Source organism: Aquarana catesbeiana, linkage group LG02 (assembly GCF_042186555.1).
Source record: "Aquarana catesbeiana isolate 2022-GZ linkage group LG02, ASM4218655v1, whole genome shotgun sequence".
NCBI lineage: Eukaryota > Metazoa > Chordata > Amphibia > Anura > Ranidae > Aquarana > Aquarana catesbeiana.
This window is the reverse complement of record NC_133325.1, coordinates 556,772,503-556,791,000: the sequence shown is the minus strand read 5'-3', so window position 1 is coordinate 556,791,000 and position 18,498 is coordinate 556,772,503. Positions and strand designations below refer to the sequence as shown.

The window sequence follows — 18,498 nt, the reverse complement described above, 5'->3', positions numbered from 1 at the left end:
AGGCAAATGTTTTATACCTTGTGTTAGCTTTGTCAAATCGTAGTGTGTGTGTGGTGAGAAGTTACCACCAGCTCACACTTCAGTTGATCGGAGATAAATGTTCTGCTCATTATAGTTGTAGGCTCCTTGGATCAACTCTACAGCAATTCCAAAAGAACATTACTGTATTAAACGCCTCATATCCATTTATTATTTAGTGCAACAGATTTACCAGTCCGTCCGAGATGTAAATACTCCAGTGCCTTTCATTCAGCAAGGAGCTAAATCACACTCCAGTTAATCGCCCTGAAATGTATTTGAATGAAACCCAGAAGGTCCAGAGTTAGCTCCTCCAATCTCCAACATAATACTAAATGTTTTCCTTTTTGCAAATGAACTTCGGTTATTCAAAATTTGTAATGATCGTCTCTCTCTATTGTTGTCTCTATTGTTGTCTGTGGTATTTTGATTGCACAAAGCTTTGCAGATGCATTCAAATGCATTGTTCAGTGTATTGTTATGTTTTTAGGGTATATATTGAGTCTATATTAGAACACTTTACAGCAATTACATCTGCTAGGAGACAGCATGTTATTACAGTGAAACAGTTTTATTGACCTGATCAAATTTATTATGTCATATATCCAGAGTTTGATACTCTGTATTTACGTGCTGTCCATGTTTCTGCACACCAGGTTTCCATTTTAGCTTGATTAGATATGGGAGGAGTTTTGGGGAGTGTTTTGCTTCCTCAATTGGTTTTATCTAACTATATATTTCTAGTCAAATTATGGTTACTAGCTATGACTTAGCATCTACCATGATGTGAAACGTGTTAGCCTTTTCTTCTGTACCAACTACAACCATGACGTGACAGCTTTGGATTTTTTAACTCTGTTTTGCCACAAATAATGGTGTATATTCGGAGTGTGGCCGTTCAGCTTTAATAAAATATACTTGTTATATGAACTTCTCAAGTTGTGGATGCCCTAAAAAGTCCCATTTAGAGGGGTTTGTAGTTTTTGATACTATGAAAAAGAAGGGTTCTACTGAGCCACTGATACACACTTCTTTCTTCAGAACAGTAAAAAGTGCAGTTTTATTGTGTTTCACTAATAAATCCTTGTCATACTATACAAGGTTAGTGCGCTCTTTCTCTACTTTGCATTTTCAGAGATAGCAACATACTTGTCTACATTAAAGGTATAATAATTACACTAGACATCAACCTCTCCAATACTACCATTTGGGGAACTGCTAGCATGAAACAATGGGGTTTATTTACGAAAGGCAAATTCACTTTGCACTGAAAGTGCACTTGGAAGTGCAGTCGTTCTAAATCTGAGGGGTAGATCTGAAATGAGTGGAAGCTCTGCTGATTTTATCATCCAATCATGTGCAAGCTAAAATGCTGTTTTTTATTTTATTTTATTGCATGTCCCCCTCGGATCTACAGCGACTTTACTTCCAAGTGCACTTGCAGTGCAAAGTGGATTTTCATTTAGTAAATAACCCCCAATGTGTTGCTATGTGCACAGGCCAAGTGTTTAAAAAGGATGGTATTTTTGGGGGGCCCCATTGTTAAACAACCTCGTGATGCTTAATGGTACATGGTAGAATCCATATTACTACAGAAATACCAGCCTATAAGCCTAGTGTGCTGTAAAGGGTTAACGGAAAACATTTTTTACATTAAAAAAAAAAAAAATACATTAAAATATGTAAGCTAGTAGACAGCAAAAACATCAGCACTTACTGTGTCATACAGCAAGGTGAATCTTTGACATCAAATTTTAAGGATAAATAATTATGGCATATAAATTCATGTATATTGACAATAATATACAGTATATTATAAACATATCCTTGGAATATGATCTTGCCAGTTTTCCATGAAAAAGATTTAAATTACATTTATTTACATGCAAGGTATACATTATAAATGTTGTATACATGACTATCGCCATTTTTGAAGCCTTGTGAAATCTTTATATGTGCTCACAGAAGAACAATGCATACAGTTTTATCTCATACATATAATGTTGCATCAGAGCCTACAAAGTGTAGAAGGCAACCTCATGTGGCTTTGCAAATGATCAGCTGGTTCAAGAAAAAGAAAATGGACCCTCTTCTCGGCAACCCAGTATTCTAGTACTCAAAACTCATATGACATAAGCAGTATCCAAGTTGTCAGAAGGCTAGCCATGAGTATGGTTAGAGACAGACCTGCAGACAGAAGGATATTGTCAACTAAATCATGGGGTTTAGACAAGTCTAGACATTTTATGTACAAGTGTCCTCAATAATTCTCTAGAAATGTGCATTACACGTTACTTGTTTTGGGACTCTAGCGAAGCCCCATTCAATTAAATGAAGTGAAAAAAAGAAAGAATAGGAGAGCCTGGTCACATGGACTTTCAAAGTCATATAAACCTAAACCCCCTAGTGTTTTACTTCAAGTGTATCTATAGCCAAACTTTATTTGTTTTGGATAGAGTAGGGAAGGGTTAAAAACCCCACCAGATTATTTTTTGGTGTCGGTGTACCACTGGAGAGTGTAAAAGAAAATCAGGCAGGCCCTTGGACGAAATAGTTGCTGGCAGATAAAAAGCAGATCGCATAATCAGATTGCATAGTGTATTGTCAGCTTAAGACAGATTGCCCCTTACCTCGTGTTCTGGTGACAACTCAAAAATTTTGGATTTGCCCTTATTTACTTTCTAGTGACAAAGGGCATAACCTTGCCCCACTCTTTTCATAATATAAAAAAAAAATTGCCTATAGATACACTTTTTTACATTCCTACAAAATATAGATCTATTACATATCCACTAAATGCATAAGTTCACTTAAAAAAATAAATAAATACAGTGGGGACGAAAAGTATTCAGACCCCCTTAAATTTTTCACTCTTTGTTATATTGCAGCCATTTGCTAAAATCATTTACGTTCATTTTTTTTCCTCATTAATGTACACACAGCACCCCATATTGACAGAAAAACACAGAATTGTTGACATTTTTGCAGATTTATTAAAAAAGAAAAACTGAAATATCACATGGTCCTAAGTATTCAGACCCTTTGCTCAGTATTTAGTAGAAGCACCCTTTTGATCTAATACAGCCATGAGTCTTTTTGGGAAAGATGCAACAAGTTTTTCACACCTGGATTTGGGGATCCTCTGCCATTCTTCCTTGCAGATCCTCTCCAGTTCTGTCAGGTTGGATGGTAAACGTTGGTGGACAGCCATTTTTAGGTCTCTTCAGAGATGCTCAATTGGGTTTTAGGCCCCTTTCACACTGGGGCGGTGGGGGCGTCGGCGTTAAAACAGCGATATTTTTAGCGCTGTTTTACCGTCATTTTTGCGGCTGTATTAATCCGCTAGCGGTGCGGTTTTAACCCCCCGCTGGCAGCCGAAAAAGTGTTAAACCCGCTCGTACAGCGTGGCTATAGCCGCGGTATTACCGCGGTATAGCCGCGCTGTCCCATTGATTTCAATGGGAAGGAGCGATGAACACACCGCTCCTTCACCGCTCCAAAGATGCAGCTCGCAGGACTTTTTTTATCGTCCTGCCAGCGCACCGCTTCAGTGTGAAAGCCCTCGGGCTTTCACACTGAACAAACAGCGGAGGCTGTTTAGGGGCGGTTTGCAGGCGGTATTTTTAGCGCAATGACGCCTGCAAACCGCCCCAGTGTGAAAGGGGCCTAAGTCAGGGCTCTGGCTGGGCCATTCAAGAACAGTCACAGAGTTGTTGTGAAGCCACTCCTTCGTTATTTTAGCTGTGTGCTTAGGGTCATTGTCTTGTTGGAAGGTAAACCTTCGGCCCAGTCTGAGGTCCTGAGCACTCTGGAGAAGGTTTTCATCCAGGATATCCCTGTACTTGGGCGCATTCATCTTTCCCTTGATTGCATGCAGTCGTCCTGTCCCTGCAGCTGAAAAACACCCCCACAGCATGATGCTGCCACCACCATGCTTCACCATTGGGACTGTATTGGACAGGTGATGAGCAGTGCCTGGTATTCTCCACACATACTGCTTAGAATTAAGGCCAAAAAGTTCTATCTTGGTCTCATCAGACCAAAGAATCTTATTTCTCACCATCTTGAAGTCCTTCAGGTGTTTTTTAGCAAACTCCATGCGGGCTTTCATGTGTCTTGCACTGAGGAGAGGCTTCCGTCGGGCCACTCTGCCATAAAGCCCCGACTGGTGGTGGGCTGCAGTGATGGTTGACTTTCTACAACTTTCTCCCATCTCCCAACTGCATCTCTGGAGCTCAGCCACAGTGATCTTTGGGTTCTTCTTTACCTCTCTCACCAAGGCTTTTCTCCCCCGATAGCTCAGTTTGGCCGGACGGCCATCTCTAGGAAGGGTTCTGGTCTTCCCAAACGTCTTCCATTTAAGGATTATGGAGGCCACTGTGCTCTTAGGAACCTTAAGTGCAGCAGAAATGTTTTTGTAACCTTGGCCAGATCTGTGCCTTGCCACAATTCTGTCTCTGAGCTCTTCAGGCAGTTCCTTTGACCTCATGATTCTCATTTTCTCTGACATGCACTGTGAGCTGTAAGGTCTTATATAGACAGGTGTGTGGCTTTCCTAATCAAGTCCAATCAGTATAATCAAACACAGCTGGACTCAAATGAAGGTGTAGAACCATCTCAAGGATGATCAGAAGAAATGGACAGCATCTGAGTTATATATATGAGTGTCACAGCAAAGGGTCTAAATACTTAGGACCATGTGATATTTCAGTTTTTCTTTTTTAATAAATCTGCAAAAATGTAAAAAATTCTGTGATTTTTGTCAATATGGGGTGCTGTGTGTACATTAATGAGGAAAAAAAAATAATTTAAATTATTTTAGCAAATAGCTGCAGTATAACAAAGAGTGAAAAATTTAAGGGGGTCTGAATACTTTCCGTCCCCACTGTATATGCACATTTTTTGCAGGTAAAACAATGTGCATTTATTTATTTGAAGCCTGTAAAGCATTGCAGCAGCGATCAATAGATCGCTGGTGCAATGCAGGTCTTCTGCAGATCTGTCAGTGCATCTGTGTGCCCGTACATCCTATACGGGCAAGCAGATACATTGGCAGGAAGAATCAATGCACTATCATGGCACTCCACAGCACCGTGGTAGTTAATTGAGAACTACAAGCTGACAGCCACAAAGGATGTCGGGGGTGGAAAGTTCATTCACACACAGAACTGTGTGAATGATTGACGCGGTCCTTGTGGGCGGAGCCCCGCGAGGCCATGCTGATTTCAAAAAGTGACAGCTAGTACGAGGTACTTCTCCCCGTACTACGGTCACGGGGGTGGGGAATCGGACAGCGGCCGCAGCATTGGGAACATGATACATGTTCCACTCTAAAAACGGCTGGAACGTGTAACATGTTCCCAAATGTGAACTTATCCTTTAAGCACTTTACTGTGTTTACTGATTTGTTGGATTGATATATAAAAAAAAACAAATTTTAATTGAATTTTATTTCTTCCATTCAGTCACCCAAGCCAGTTTTTTCTCTACTTTTTAAGAAAACTACTAAAAGAAACCGTGTTTACCAATATATACTGTGGTATAGGCCATTCTGAAAAAAAGGCACATTTTTGCTAAATAAAGTGACACCAAACTCTGTTTAAAAAAATATTTAAGTATGTCTTGTTACTCTCATCCTCCTCCAAATCTTCAAATGCATTTTTTTTCCTGATCTGATCTGACTTCCTTCCTTAGAAAGTTGCTACATTCATTCTCTATGTACCCACCCTCTCTTGCTCTCTCCTGAGATGGATTAGGGACTAAAGATTATAGGATTTGTTGTGTACATAGAGCAGTGCACATGACTGTAACTAACATGTACTGCTCATTCCAAACAAACGTTGAGAAGAAAATTATACGTTTGAAAGCTCAAGGAGGAGGTTACAAGGTGGCAGAAAAGCACAGTAAAAAACAATTTCATGAAAATACACTATAGTCCCATTAGGCAGTAGATGTATATGGATTATTTTTGGAGAATAAGGATATTTTTTAGTGGAACTTTAAAGTGGTTGTAAAGGTTGTTGGAATTAACTGACAGCAGCAGGAGCCAATCGGTCTCACTGCTTCCAGCCAAGTTTGAGAGGGGAGAGAATACCTGCAGACGGACACAGCGCTGGATTGATACAGCGGAGCGAAACGTCACTGGCTGTGTCCACTGGACACAGTCAATAATGACTGATCAGTGTACCGGCTTGCTGCCAGTACCATGTGACCGCTGTGACCAATCACAGCAGATCACATGACAGTTGTAAAAAATGGATGGCTTCCTTTCATGCCATCCATTATGCACAATTGTGTTACTAGCTGTGATTTGTCAATGTGATCACATGGCACAGACAGGGCCAATCACAGCCCATCTGTACCATGTGATTAGCTCTGGCCAATCATAACAAAACAAACTGGATGAACCCGTTTAATTCAGTAAAATGCTTGCTTATAGCAATTAAATGCACTACTATAAGCAATCTTAATGTGTAAAAAAAAAAAAAAAAAAAAATCCTGATAACTTCCCCAGAGTAGTACAATGTTACTATGGTAACATTATATTGCTCTGGTCACATTGTGTTAAACACAATAGTAAAAAAAAAAAAAAAATGTAAAAAAAATGTAAAAAAAAAAAAAGAAATCAGAATTTTTTTTTCATACTGTTGCCAGTCAGTGTTCCTTATCACCGCCACAACAGTTATATGAGGACACTGTACTGCACTGGGGATAGTATGTAAAAAAAAAATGATGTGAGTTATTTTTAATTTCTTCACTTTCCAAAAAATTATATACAAAAAATTACAATTCCAAAAAATCCACCATGCCTCTTACTAAATACCTTAAAAAGGGGTCATTTGGGGGATATTTGTACTGTCCTGACATTTTTGGGCCTCAAGAAATTAGATCAGTACAGTACATCAGGATTCATCATTTTTCAGATATATCCCATAGTTTGTGGGCTCAATAACTTTCCTACAGACTAAATAATATACACTGATTTGGGTTATTTTCACCAAAGAAATGTAGCAGAATACATTTTGGCCTAAATTGATTAAAAACAATTATTTATTTGCAAAATTGTATAACAGAAACGAAGAAAAAAAATTTCAGTCTTTTTTTTTTTGTTTTTTTAGCAAAAAACATAAAACTCAGTCGTCATTAAATACCACCAAAAGAAAGCTCTAGTTGTGTGAATAAAATTATAAAAATGTAGTTTGGATGACAATTGTGTGGTCATGCAACACTGTACCCAAAGTGGGACAGCGCTGAATGCTAATAATTGCCCGTTGCAGAAAGAGGGTAAAAGTGCTGAAATGGTAAGGAAAGGGGGGGGGGGGGGGTAGATGGCTGGGGGACACTGGTACTGGAATGATTTTTACCCTAATGCAGAGAAAACAAAAACACCTTTGCCTTCACAACCATTTCAAGATTAGCTCTAATTGGGGAATCACTACTAAAAACTAAATTGCACTGTGCAATGTCAAACCAAAAGATTACATAGATAGAGGGTGGGTCTCTGATAAGCAGCATGCATAACAACTGTTCTTTTGAAGACAAATGTAATTATGTTGAATTGTTTAAAAATCATGTGTGTGTTCAAGTCTACAACAATGTTTGAATTTTTCAGAAAGCATATTTTTAAGCAGTTTTTCTTACCTTTGTGGGAGACAGCAGAACTATCCTCGGGAGCTAAAGACAAAATAATAAAATATTTTTACCCATGCTGGTGTTCGCACAATTCAGAGCAACTAGGAACTAGATTATCCTAAAACCCAACATCAGTCACACTAAAAATAACAAAGCTGTTGCCTACCCTGCTCACAATCTCTAATGCCGCGTACACACGGTCGGACTTTTCGACCGGACTTGTCCGACAGACGCCGACGGACCAAATCCGGCGGACAATCCGATCGTGTGTGGACTTCACCAGACCTTCAACTGACTTTTCCAGACGCAAATCTGACGGACTTTAGATTTGGAACTTGCTTCAAATCTTTACGTCGTAACTCCGCCGGACCCAGAAGTCCGCTCGTCTCTATGCTAGTCTGACGGACAAAAACCCACGCTAGGACAGCTATTGGCTACTGGCTATCAACTTCCTTATTTTAGTCTTTAGTAATCCGTCGGACTTTTGTGTGATTGTGTGTAGGCAAGTCCGGTCGTTAGAAAGTCTGTTGAAAGTCTGCCAAAAGTCCTTTGAAAGTCTGTCGAAAGTCTGTCGGACGGGCTGTCGGACTTTTGTAGCTGAAAAGTCCGACCATGTGTACGCGGCATAACTTGTACCTAAAAATTAAACATTTCAACACACAGTAATATGCAGGTAATCCTCAGTCCCACGATCTTCCGCCTCAGCAGTTCTGGTTGTGATGACTGGTGTTCTAAAGCCACTTTTCATGTCATTCTCTGAACCAGTCTTATTTCAGCCGTTCTATCTAATATCAGCATGGCTGCACTGTAATCAGAAAGTGTGCACATAACCTTAATGGGAGGACATGGCCACTGGTACTATTATTCCACCCTGAAGACCAGAGGCCCTCATGGAACTATTGCAAAGGATGAGTATTACTGGGTATCCATATATTAATAGAGGGGGCTAGAGCCCGTTCAGGAGCTGGAAGGGGGTTTGGGGTGCAAGGCAGGATTTTTTTTTTTTTTTAAAGCAACCATATTTCAGGCGTACATATAGTAGAATAAAAGTTATGAACAGAATAGGGGCCTATTTAGTGCAAATATAGCTGCATTTTATTTCCCAACATTTGCAATAGTTTACTTTGCATTTGTGACCCCTATACATTTGCAGTCATGAAAAGCCATCTCCAACAGTTTTCTATGCTAAATTCACCATTGTGCATGTGATAGTTTACCACTTTAAACACACAAAGTAAGGTGTGGTCAGGAACATATTTTATATTGTTGTACTGGCTTGTTGTGCAGCAAACTTGACAGATCTCTGTAAATACTGACACCAAGTCAAATCTGTGTGCCTCAAACTGACAAGTCAGACAATAAAGTTTATACTTTGGTAACAATGCAATCTTTTTTGATGCCATATCACATATGGCAACTTGCCAACCATAGAGTCCTAAAAAAAGAACCAATAAGATGTCACTCCATAGCTGTTCTCTTACCGGTGAGGGAGATTCTACAACATTTTAACCAACCAGCCATATAGGCAGTTGTTGTTGGCAAGCTTCCTCTGTTGTCAAGATCACTAAGGTAACATGGCCCCTTACAGTTTAGTGTCTAGAGCTTGAAGTAAACATTTGAAAGTCAAGGGCAACACTCTGTTGACGTCACTACTTGTAAAACTTTGGCAAGCTTACAGGGACACATACCGAAGGTGCACGTATTGCCCCTTACTGGTATCATGCCAAAATCTCTTTTTAAATTACACCAGTAGTTCATAGAGCCTTTAAGCTTGTGGCAAATCTACATTGTTAATCTTTTTGATTTATGTGTTGTATGAGACCTCCCTGTCCTGACCACACCTATTTCTACAATTAGAAAAATGTCTCTAATATTTCTACAATTAGGTCAGAAAGGGTAAAACGCTTTAGAGGGGGGTGGTTCTAGGGCAGGGACTTTCAGCGAGTTTTGGCTGAATAAAATACTCAACGCAATGGTGTCATTGGAGTATGGCTTTTGGATTGCTATATTTACAGTACACGGAGCAAGGATGGGCTTCCTTGGTTGACACCTGATATACCGGCGGCTGGTCAGAAGGGATAAGTGGAGAATTTGAGCAGTACTGTTTTTTGGATTCTTTTACTTTGGAGTAATCTTTGCTGTTCTTTTGAAACACAGCTGATATGAATCTGAGCAGCTTACATAAGAAAACACTTGCCCATACTATCAGGAGACACATCAGGAGTTTTAGCAATGATAGCATTGCCACTCTATGTCTGTCATGTACTATAGACTTATTATATTAACTATGACCTAATTAGACTTAAAGCGGAGTTCCACTTAAAAAAAAAAAAAAAAATGAAAAGTCAACAGCTACAAATACTGCAGCTGCTGACTTTTAATAATCAGACACTTACCTGTCCCAGGGTCCAGCAATGCGGGGGAACGAAGCCCCGCTTGTCTCCCCCTCCTCTCTGCGGCGCCGGCATTGTCACTGTGGGCGCCCGGCTGTGGCTTCACAGTCGGGCACACACTGCTCATGTGCGAGCCGTGCAGTGCACTGTGACTGGCCGGGCAATCATCTGGGACCTGTGACGTATCCCAGATGATTGCCGAGAGTGAGGGGGGAGAGGTGAACTGACTTCCGGCTCTGCGGAGCCCTGGGGGGAAGTGGGAGCTGGAACCCTCATTTTTAAGGGTTTCCGCTCCCCCCCTCAAAACAAATGACATGCCAAATGTGGTATGTCAGGGGGTCACCTTCCCTTAAAGCGGAAGTTCCATTTTTGGGTGGAACTCCGCTTTAAATCTGGATGGGGTCAAAGCTACAACCCATACTGCTAGCTCTGTGCTCTTTGTTTAGTTGCATAAAATGTCATGAAACCATGTGCCACCGATTATTCCTTGTCTAAGGCCCTGTTTACATCTGAGCGATTATCTGCTTGAAGCTTGTAGGTCTAAAATGCTCAACAAGCCAAATCCCATAAATTTTAGCCTTCCAGCCTTAATCATTAAAAACTGCCTACAAACTTTGAAGTAATTTTAACAATGTATTTTTTGGGGTTTTAGTGGATTATTGCTGTCTTTATTGAACTAGTAACACTTTGACGATTTTGTTATTTTGTAAAAGGATCTAATAAAAAAATACTGCCTACAAAAGAGTTATGAAATCCAATGCTCCAAGTGTTGTTTTGTAAAACAAATTTAGCTTCATGCCTTCCCAGAGAATATAGTTTTCATACCTTACATAGTTACATAGTTAGTCAGAGTGAAAAAAGAAACCAGTCCATCTAGTTTAAAAAATTAAAAAAAAAAGGAAAAAAACCCCCAATAATCCAATTGGCTCCAATGGGGGAAAAAATTATTTCTGATCCGCCAAGAGAAAATCGGATACCCCTGGTGTTACTACTTGGAGACACAGGTAATAACTTCTTGTCATATTACCAATGTTTACTTCAGTAACATTTCCTCTTGTATCTACAATGCACTATGAATCTAGCCGGTTTAAGTCAATCGACATAGGCGTGGACAATGGGGATTTTCCACAAAAATACACACAGTTCTTATATATTCCCTTTGTAAAGTGAATGTTCACTAGGGGGAATACATAAAAGGTGTTGTAGACACCTTTTAGAATTCCAATAGGGCACCCCATAAAAATTGCTGGTGCCTATGCCTAATTAATTTACCTGTCAAAGACAGGTACATAAATCAGTTGGTGTCGGAAAAGTTACATACTGTACATGTTTTATTGCATTGCACCGTCTAGGTTTAGTAAATAAGATGAAGCTGTGCTAATCAACCAGTTGTGCACTAATAAAAATCCTCACACATGACTGGCTAAGTGAACACAGAGTCAGCTTTTTCACCACCACTTACTATGCAAAGTGAATGTATATTTATCAAAGGGAACATTATATTGCAAAGTGAGCAGTCACTATTTCTTTAGTAAACCAACCCCAATGCATCAATAACCCTGATTACAATCTATAAAGTTTCAACCATCAGTGTAAATAATAATTACTCTGAAGACCTAAAAGCCATGGTGCCCATCCTGTTACCCGAGGGCTTCATGCGACCCCTTGGTATATTATATGTGGCCCTCGGACCCCAGCAGTCTGTTGTGGAAACATTGATCAGGGTAATAGCATTGATCTTTGCTAGCCTTGTGTAACATGTTCCCAGTTTCATATTTTCTTCTAGACTAGAGCATATCCCCAGACCTAAATGTAGTATGTTCACACTCTCTGACCTTCATTTCCTCTATTAGGTCTGCAGTATCTGACAGTCCTCTCAAGCATTACATATATTGAACATTATATGTGGCTCTTTGCTGATGTCAGGGGCTGCATTTGAGGCTTCCTTTTGCTAAGTTGACAATACACTGCCTTAGAGGCTTGAAAAAAAAAACAAATGTCAGCAAAGCTCCAACGTCAGAAGCAAAGGTATGTAATTGTGCTTCCAGGGAGCCTGTCCAGACTACCCTGTATATAATGAACATCAATAGGCAAGTTGGAAAAAGTTTTAATGAACAGAAAATTATTCCTTAATGTATGTTTGACTAAAGAAATACTTACCAACAAAAGAGAAAGGGCCCAGAGAGAACTGTTGAGTCGTTTCAGAAACATCACGGGAAGATCCGCACTGCAGGGAACAACAAAAATGTAAAGATGTTGCTAATGTAGCACCCTCCTGGTTTAGATGCTAGGATGTAAATAGACTAGTGTAATTTGCTCTTCCACCTAACGGTGGGGCTATAGGCAAATCTATTTTCAGCAGGTCTGTAACAGAAAAATTTATTAGTTTCGGTTGCTCCTGTGTTAAAGCGGGAGTCCCGCGAACATTTTTTTTTTAAAAGTCAGCAGCTGCAAATACTGCAGCTGCTGACTTTTAAAATAAGGACACTCACCTGTCCCGGGGTCCAGCAATGTCGGCACCCGAGACCGAACCGTCCCTCGATCCTCGGGTGCTGATGCCGCCATTCTCAGTGAGGGAATCAGGAAGTGAAGCGTTGCGGCTTCACTTTCCGGTTCCCTACTGCACATGCGCGAGTCGCGCTGTGCGTTCTCAATGGTCCCCGCTATCTCCTGGGACCTGTGTGTTTCCCAGGAGACAGCGGCGGAGTGCGGGAGGGGGCGTGACTCCCGTGGGAGTCTATTCCCGGAAGTGGGTGCAGATACCTGTATTATACAGGTATCTACACCCCCCTCCCCCCTGAAAGGTGCCAACTGTTGCACCGGAGGGGGGAGGAATCCGATGAGTGGAAGTTCCACTTTTGGGTGGAACCCCGCTTTAAGGTGCTGTTGAGTTTGCTTGAACTCCTCCTGGCCTTCTAGAAACTAGTAGAGCTTTAGATCAGCTAGAGTCCTCAAGTTGTGTAAAGTTTTATTCCGAAGTATCCTACTAAAATCCCCTACCTATTCAAGTTTCTACAAAATAAAACTACAAAAACAACACCATTAGACTGGTCACTGACTACATTGAGCTTAATTGTATGTGTGCCTGGCTGTAGAAAATACCGTGCACCTGGCTGCCAGTGAAGAAGTGAGGACTGTCAGTGTAATACTCAAGGTTAGTGCTACACTAATAAAGGAAAGGCATGTTTTTAAAATGCATGTCAAATAGATATGAAGTGATAATATATCAATAATAAATGCAAAGAACACTTACTAATGCGCATGTTCCAGTTCCATTGTTACACAGACGAGCATTACAGAAAATGTAGACAGAGCCATAATTATTGAAGGAAAAGGAGGATATGCTGAAACGGACCTCTTTGGATAGTCCATTTCCCAGCACTTGGACACCAACTTCTCCTGTAGCACAGCTGAAAAAAGTAGGACAAAAAGATGTGAAAAACGGCATTTTTAAATGGTCTGCCTTAAGCCTCGTACACACGGCACGAAAATCAGAATGGGATTGTCGTTTGACAGACTGTTGTCCGAAGTTCTTACCGTTAGTACGCTCCTTTCAACAATTGTTTTTCGGCCAACAAATGTTGGATGACAGGCTAGTAAATTTATTCTTGTCAAACGACAGCTCCACGTCAGATTTTCGTATGGTCAGTACACAAATACGTCACACAAAATTCGAAAGTGCAAACACGCATGCTCTGAATCAATGCTCACCAAACACAAAATTAGCAGAAGGGGCCCAACGGGTGGCGCTCAAGAGCTAAAATTCCTTGTAGTACGTTACATTTGTGTTTGTGGCACAAAAATTTGTCTAACTTTAGTATGCAAGACAAGATCCTGGCACACGCCCTATGACAAAAATCTGATGCTCGGTTGTCCAACAAGCGTACCGTGTGTACAAGGCTTTAGAACCTTCCATGATATATTTTTTCTGACTTACCCTCCTTGAATCAGCTGAACTTTGATTGTACCAGAACCATCAGGGGTTGGGGTAGCAAAGCATTGCTCAATCCGCAAAACAAACATAGGGTCAGGGAACTCGGTACTCATCCCAAAATAAAGAGTTGATCCTATAGGCATGTTTTCTTGTTGTGATTGTTGCACCGGCGAAGTATATGATGGGCTGGAATAAGCTGCCATTGATGTGAGGGCACTGCCACTAGTGCCTCCAGAGTTCAGATCCTGTGTGCTGTGTAAGGAAGAAAAAGCTGTTGAAAAGCTTGCCCTTGTTATCAGTCACAGTAATATCTAAATACAAAGTTGTACTGTTTGTAATGTGTAATTAGCACTGAATGAAATCAAACCTAGGGGAATTTTTGTGTATATGTAAATGTCATTGCCCTGCTTCTCTTGTGAGTCACAGGAGTGTACCTAGTTCTGCACTTCTGTGACCCAGATTCAGCCAACAGTGGACTAAAATCTACTGTTGGCTGATGTCACTTAGCCAGTCCTGACTGTGGAGGGATCCTGACTTTAATGTCGGGATCCACCCAGATGCCTGACCGGCAGCTGGCTCAGCCTCTCAGCATGCTGCTGAGAGCCAGCCGCTCCCACAAATCTCATAGTCCATAGTACATCCTGGGAGCAAGCAAGAGAAGGTGGCTATGTTCCTACATACAGTGGGACCATGGAGAACAAACATAGGCACCCTCTAACAGGAAGTCAAAACACATCAGCATAAAAAAAAAGGAATATTAGGATTTGGAGGAGCCTGAGAGCAATAGAAGGAAGAACGTTTGTGGGTTAAAAATACATACTTAGAGGTTAATTGCACATTTGTAGAAAAAAAATTAGCAAATCAAATAAATAATATAGTGTATACAAATGCTGCACAAGTCATATATATATATGTATTTGAATGTTTAAAAGTCCTTTTCTTTTCAATCTGCAGTGCTGTAAATTTCTGTAAAATGCAGGGGCGGTCCTTCCATTAAGAGCGCAGGGGCGTCGCCCCCCCCCCCCCCCCTATCCATGTTTCTGTCCCCTTGCAGGACGCCGGATGCATGAATTACAGTAGGGGGTGGGTGTTTTTTTGAAGCACCTGATTAGAGTCAGAGGCTCTATTAGACATCAAAATAGGGTGGGCTCGGGGCGCGAGAATGCGAACGGAGCCCACCCAGGTGTGTTACAACAACGAATGAATATTTGCTATTGTAACACTGATCTTCCTCCTGGCCAATTAAGAAGCAGGTTTTGAGACCCGTCACCCAATTGGCTGAAAGGACAGGTGATCCTATTGGATGCCTAGGAGGAGGGGAGGAGAGGACACGGAGCTGCCGCTTGCTGAGGGCCACCCACTACCTGCCTAGATGGGGTAAGTGCTGGACTGACCAGCAGACAGTGGGGGGAGGGGGGTTCTGCTGGCCGCTCGGGGGAGGGGTGGTTGTTTGCTGCCCCCCCCAAAAAAAACAGCTGCCACTGGTAAAATCCAATGCAATAGAAAGATGGCATATGGAACACCCACCTGAAATGTAATTTACTGCTTGTGTGATTGGCTTACTGATTTTCCTGGAAGTCTGCACTAAATTAGATTTTGGGCATCCCCTGCAACAAAAATGTCATTTGGGAAATTGCGTCGAAAGGAATGCAGACCCTACCACTTTCCTCATTAGAACCCCACAAGTGCAGCAGCTGACTGATAATTATAAAGTCACTCCCATTCACATTCACTTTGCACATAGACACAAAAAAACAAACAGCTATTTTTTTCAGAAAAACAAAAAGTGGGAACAAAATGTGTTAACATCATTGCAATATGCAATATACATAGATTACCCAGAGAGGAATGTTTTTTTTCTCAACAAAAGTGGAGTTACTCTTTAAATAGAATTTCTTAAACTAGAGTTTAGTGTCACTTTATAGTTTTAAAACATGCATTTCTGTTTGTGTTTAAATTACAAATGCACATGGAACTTGACATACAGTGGATATAAAAAGTCTACACACCCCTGTTAAAATGTCAGGTTTCTGTGATGTAAAAAATGAGACAAAGATAAATCATTTCAGAACTTTTTCACCTTTAATATGACTGTAAACTATACAACTCAGTTGAACAACAAACTGAAATCTTTTAGGGGAGGGAAGTAAAAATAAAAAACGTAAATAATATTGTTGCATAAATGTGCACACCCTTAAACTAATACTTTGTTGAAGCACCTTTTGATTTTATTACAGCACTCAGTCTTTTTGGGTATGAGTCTATCAGCATGGCACATCTTGACTTGGCAATATTTGCCCACTCTTCATTGCAAAAACATTACAAATCTGTCAGATTGTGAGGGCATCTCCTGTGCTCAGCCCTCTTCAGATCACCCCACAGATTTTCAATCGGAATCAGGTCTGGGCTCTGGCTGGGCCATTCCAAAACTTTAACCACTTAAGGACTGAGCCTCTTTCTGAGATTTGTTGTTTACAAGTTAAAAACAGGGTTTTTTGCTAGAAAATTACCTAGAAGCCACAAACATTATATATATATATATATATATATATATATATATATATATACATTTTTTTTTTCTTACACCCTAGAGAATAAAATGGCAGCCTTTGCAATACTTTCTGTCACACCGTATTTGCGCAGCGGTTTTACAAGTGCACTTTTTTTTGGAAAAAATACACTTTTTTTAATTAAAGCATAAGACAACAGTAAAGTTAGCCCAATTTTTTTTTATATTGTGAAAGATAATGTTACACCGACTAAATTGATACCCAACATGTTACGCTTCAAATTGCACCCGCTCGTGGAATGGCAACAAACTTTTACCCTTAAAAATCTCCACAGGCAACGTTTAAAAAAGTCTACAGATTGCATGTTTTGAGTTACAGAGGAGTCCTAGGGCTAGAATTATTGCTCTCGTCTCTAACGATCGCGGTGATACCTCACATGTGGTTTGAACACCGTTTACATATGCGGGCGCTGCTCACGTATGCGTTCGCTTCTGCACGCAAGCTCGGCGGGACAGGGCGCGTTTAAAAAATTTACATTCTTTTTATTATTTATTTTACCTTTTTATTTTTACACTGTTCTTTTTAAAAAAATTGTGTCACTTTTATTCCTATTTCAAGGAATGTAAACATCCCTTGTAATTGAAAAAAAGCATGACAGGTCCTCTTAAATATGAGATCTGGAGTCAAAAAGACCTCAGATCTCATATTTACACTAAAATGCAATTAAAAAAAAAGAAAAGAATTAAATGTCATTTGAAAAAAAAAAAGTCTCTTTAAGAACTATGGGTGGAAGTGACGTTTTGAATATGCCACAGAGACCACTTATCTGAAAGCAGACCGCACGCTGAAGAAGAAGATACTGGGGTTATAGCAGCTAGCTGCTGCCATAACAACGATATCCCTCTTCAAAGTACCGACGTATAACGACGGCAGGTGGTCCATAAGTGGTTAATCCTCTTCTGGTGAAGCCATTCCTTTTTTGATTTGGATGTATGCTTTGGGTCGTTGTCATGCTGAAAGATGAAGTTCCTCTTCATGTTCAGCTTTCTAGTAGAAGCCTGAAGGTTTTGTGCCAGTATTGATTGGTATTTGGAACTGTTCATAATTCACGGATACCTTAACTAAGGCCTCTGTTCCAGCTAAAGAAAAACAGGCCCAAAGCATGATACTGCCACCACCATGCTTCACTGTGGGTATGGTGTTCTTTTGGTGATGTGCAGTGTTGTTTTTGTGCCAAACATATCTTTTGGAATCGTGGCCAATAAGTTAAACCTTGGTTTCATCAGACCATAACACATATTCCCACATGCTTTTGGGAGACTTCAGATGTGTTTTTGCAAAATTTAGCCGGACCTGGATGTTTTTCTTTGTAAGAAAAGGCTTCCGTCTTGCCACTCTACCCCATAGCCCAGACATATGAAGAATACAGGAGATTGTTGTCACACAGCCAGTACTTGCCAGATATTCCTGCAGCTCCTTAAGACTGGGGTTACACCTATGCGAATTGGATGCATTTTTGCTCACATCCAATTCGCATAGCAGGAGAATGTGACTGGCTCTTTATGGAGCCAGTTCCCATATCTCCGGGGTGGCTGCGGAGCGCACTGAACAGAAATGCTGTGCGTCTTTGGCTCTGTTTCAGGGCCGAATTCAGACAAAGATTCGTCCCTGAACCAGAGTATGGGGATGCATAGCGTTCCTGTGCGATCCGCAGCCAGTTCCAGTGTGAACCAAGCCTTAATGTTGCTGTAGGCCTCTTGGCAGCCTCCCTGATCAGTTTTCTTCTTGTCTTTTCATCAATTTTGGAAGGACGTGACGTCCAGTTCTTGGTAATGTCACTGTTGTGCCATATTTTCTCCACTTGATGATGACTGTCTTCACTGTGTTCCATGGTATATCTAATGCCTTGGAAATTCTTTTGTACCCTTCTCCTGACTGATACCTTTTAACAATGAGATCCCTCTGATGATTTGGAAGCTCTCTTTGGACTATGGCTTTTGCTGTAGGATGC

The 18,498-nt window shown here is 40.7% G+C and overlaps 1 protein-coding gene across 1 annotated transcript in view; it reads right to left on the bottom strand.

Moving 5' to 3' along the window:
- Positions 1-570: 570 nt before the first annotated feature.
- LOC141128609 (uromodulin-like) overlaps positions 571-18,498 on the bottom strand; it is a 34,508-nt gene continuing 16,580 nt past the window's right edge. Inside the window, exons 7-11 of the mRNA XM_073615997.1 lie at positions 13,981-14,229; positions 13,297-13,453; positions 12,204-12,270; positions 7,660-7,692; positions 571-2,205 (exon numbers count right to left, since the gene is read on the bottom strand). Coding sequence (XP_073472098.1) covers positions 2,135-2,205; positions 7,660-7,692; positions 12,204-12,270; positions 13,297-13,453; positions 13,981-14,229 — 577 coding nt within the window. The 3' untranslated portion in view covers positions 571-2,134. The remainder of the gene's footprint in view (positions 2,206-7,659; positions 7,693-12,203; positions 12,271-13,296; positions 13,454-13,980; positions 14,230-18,498) is intronic.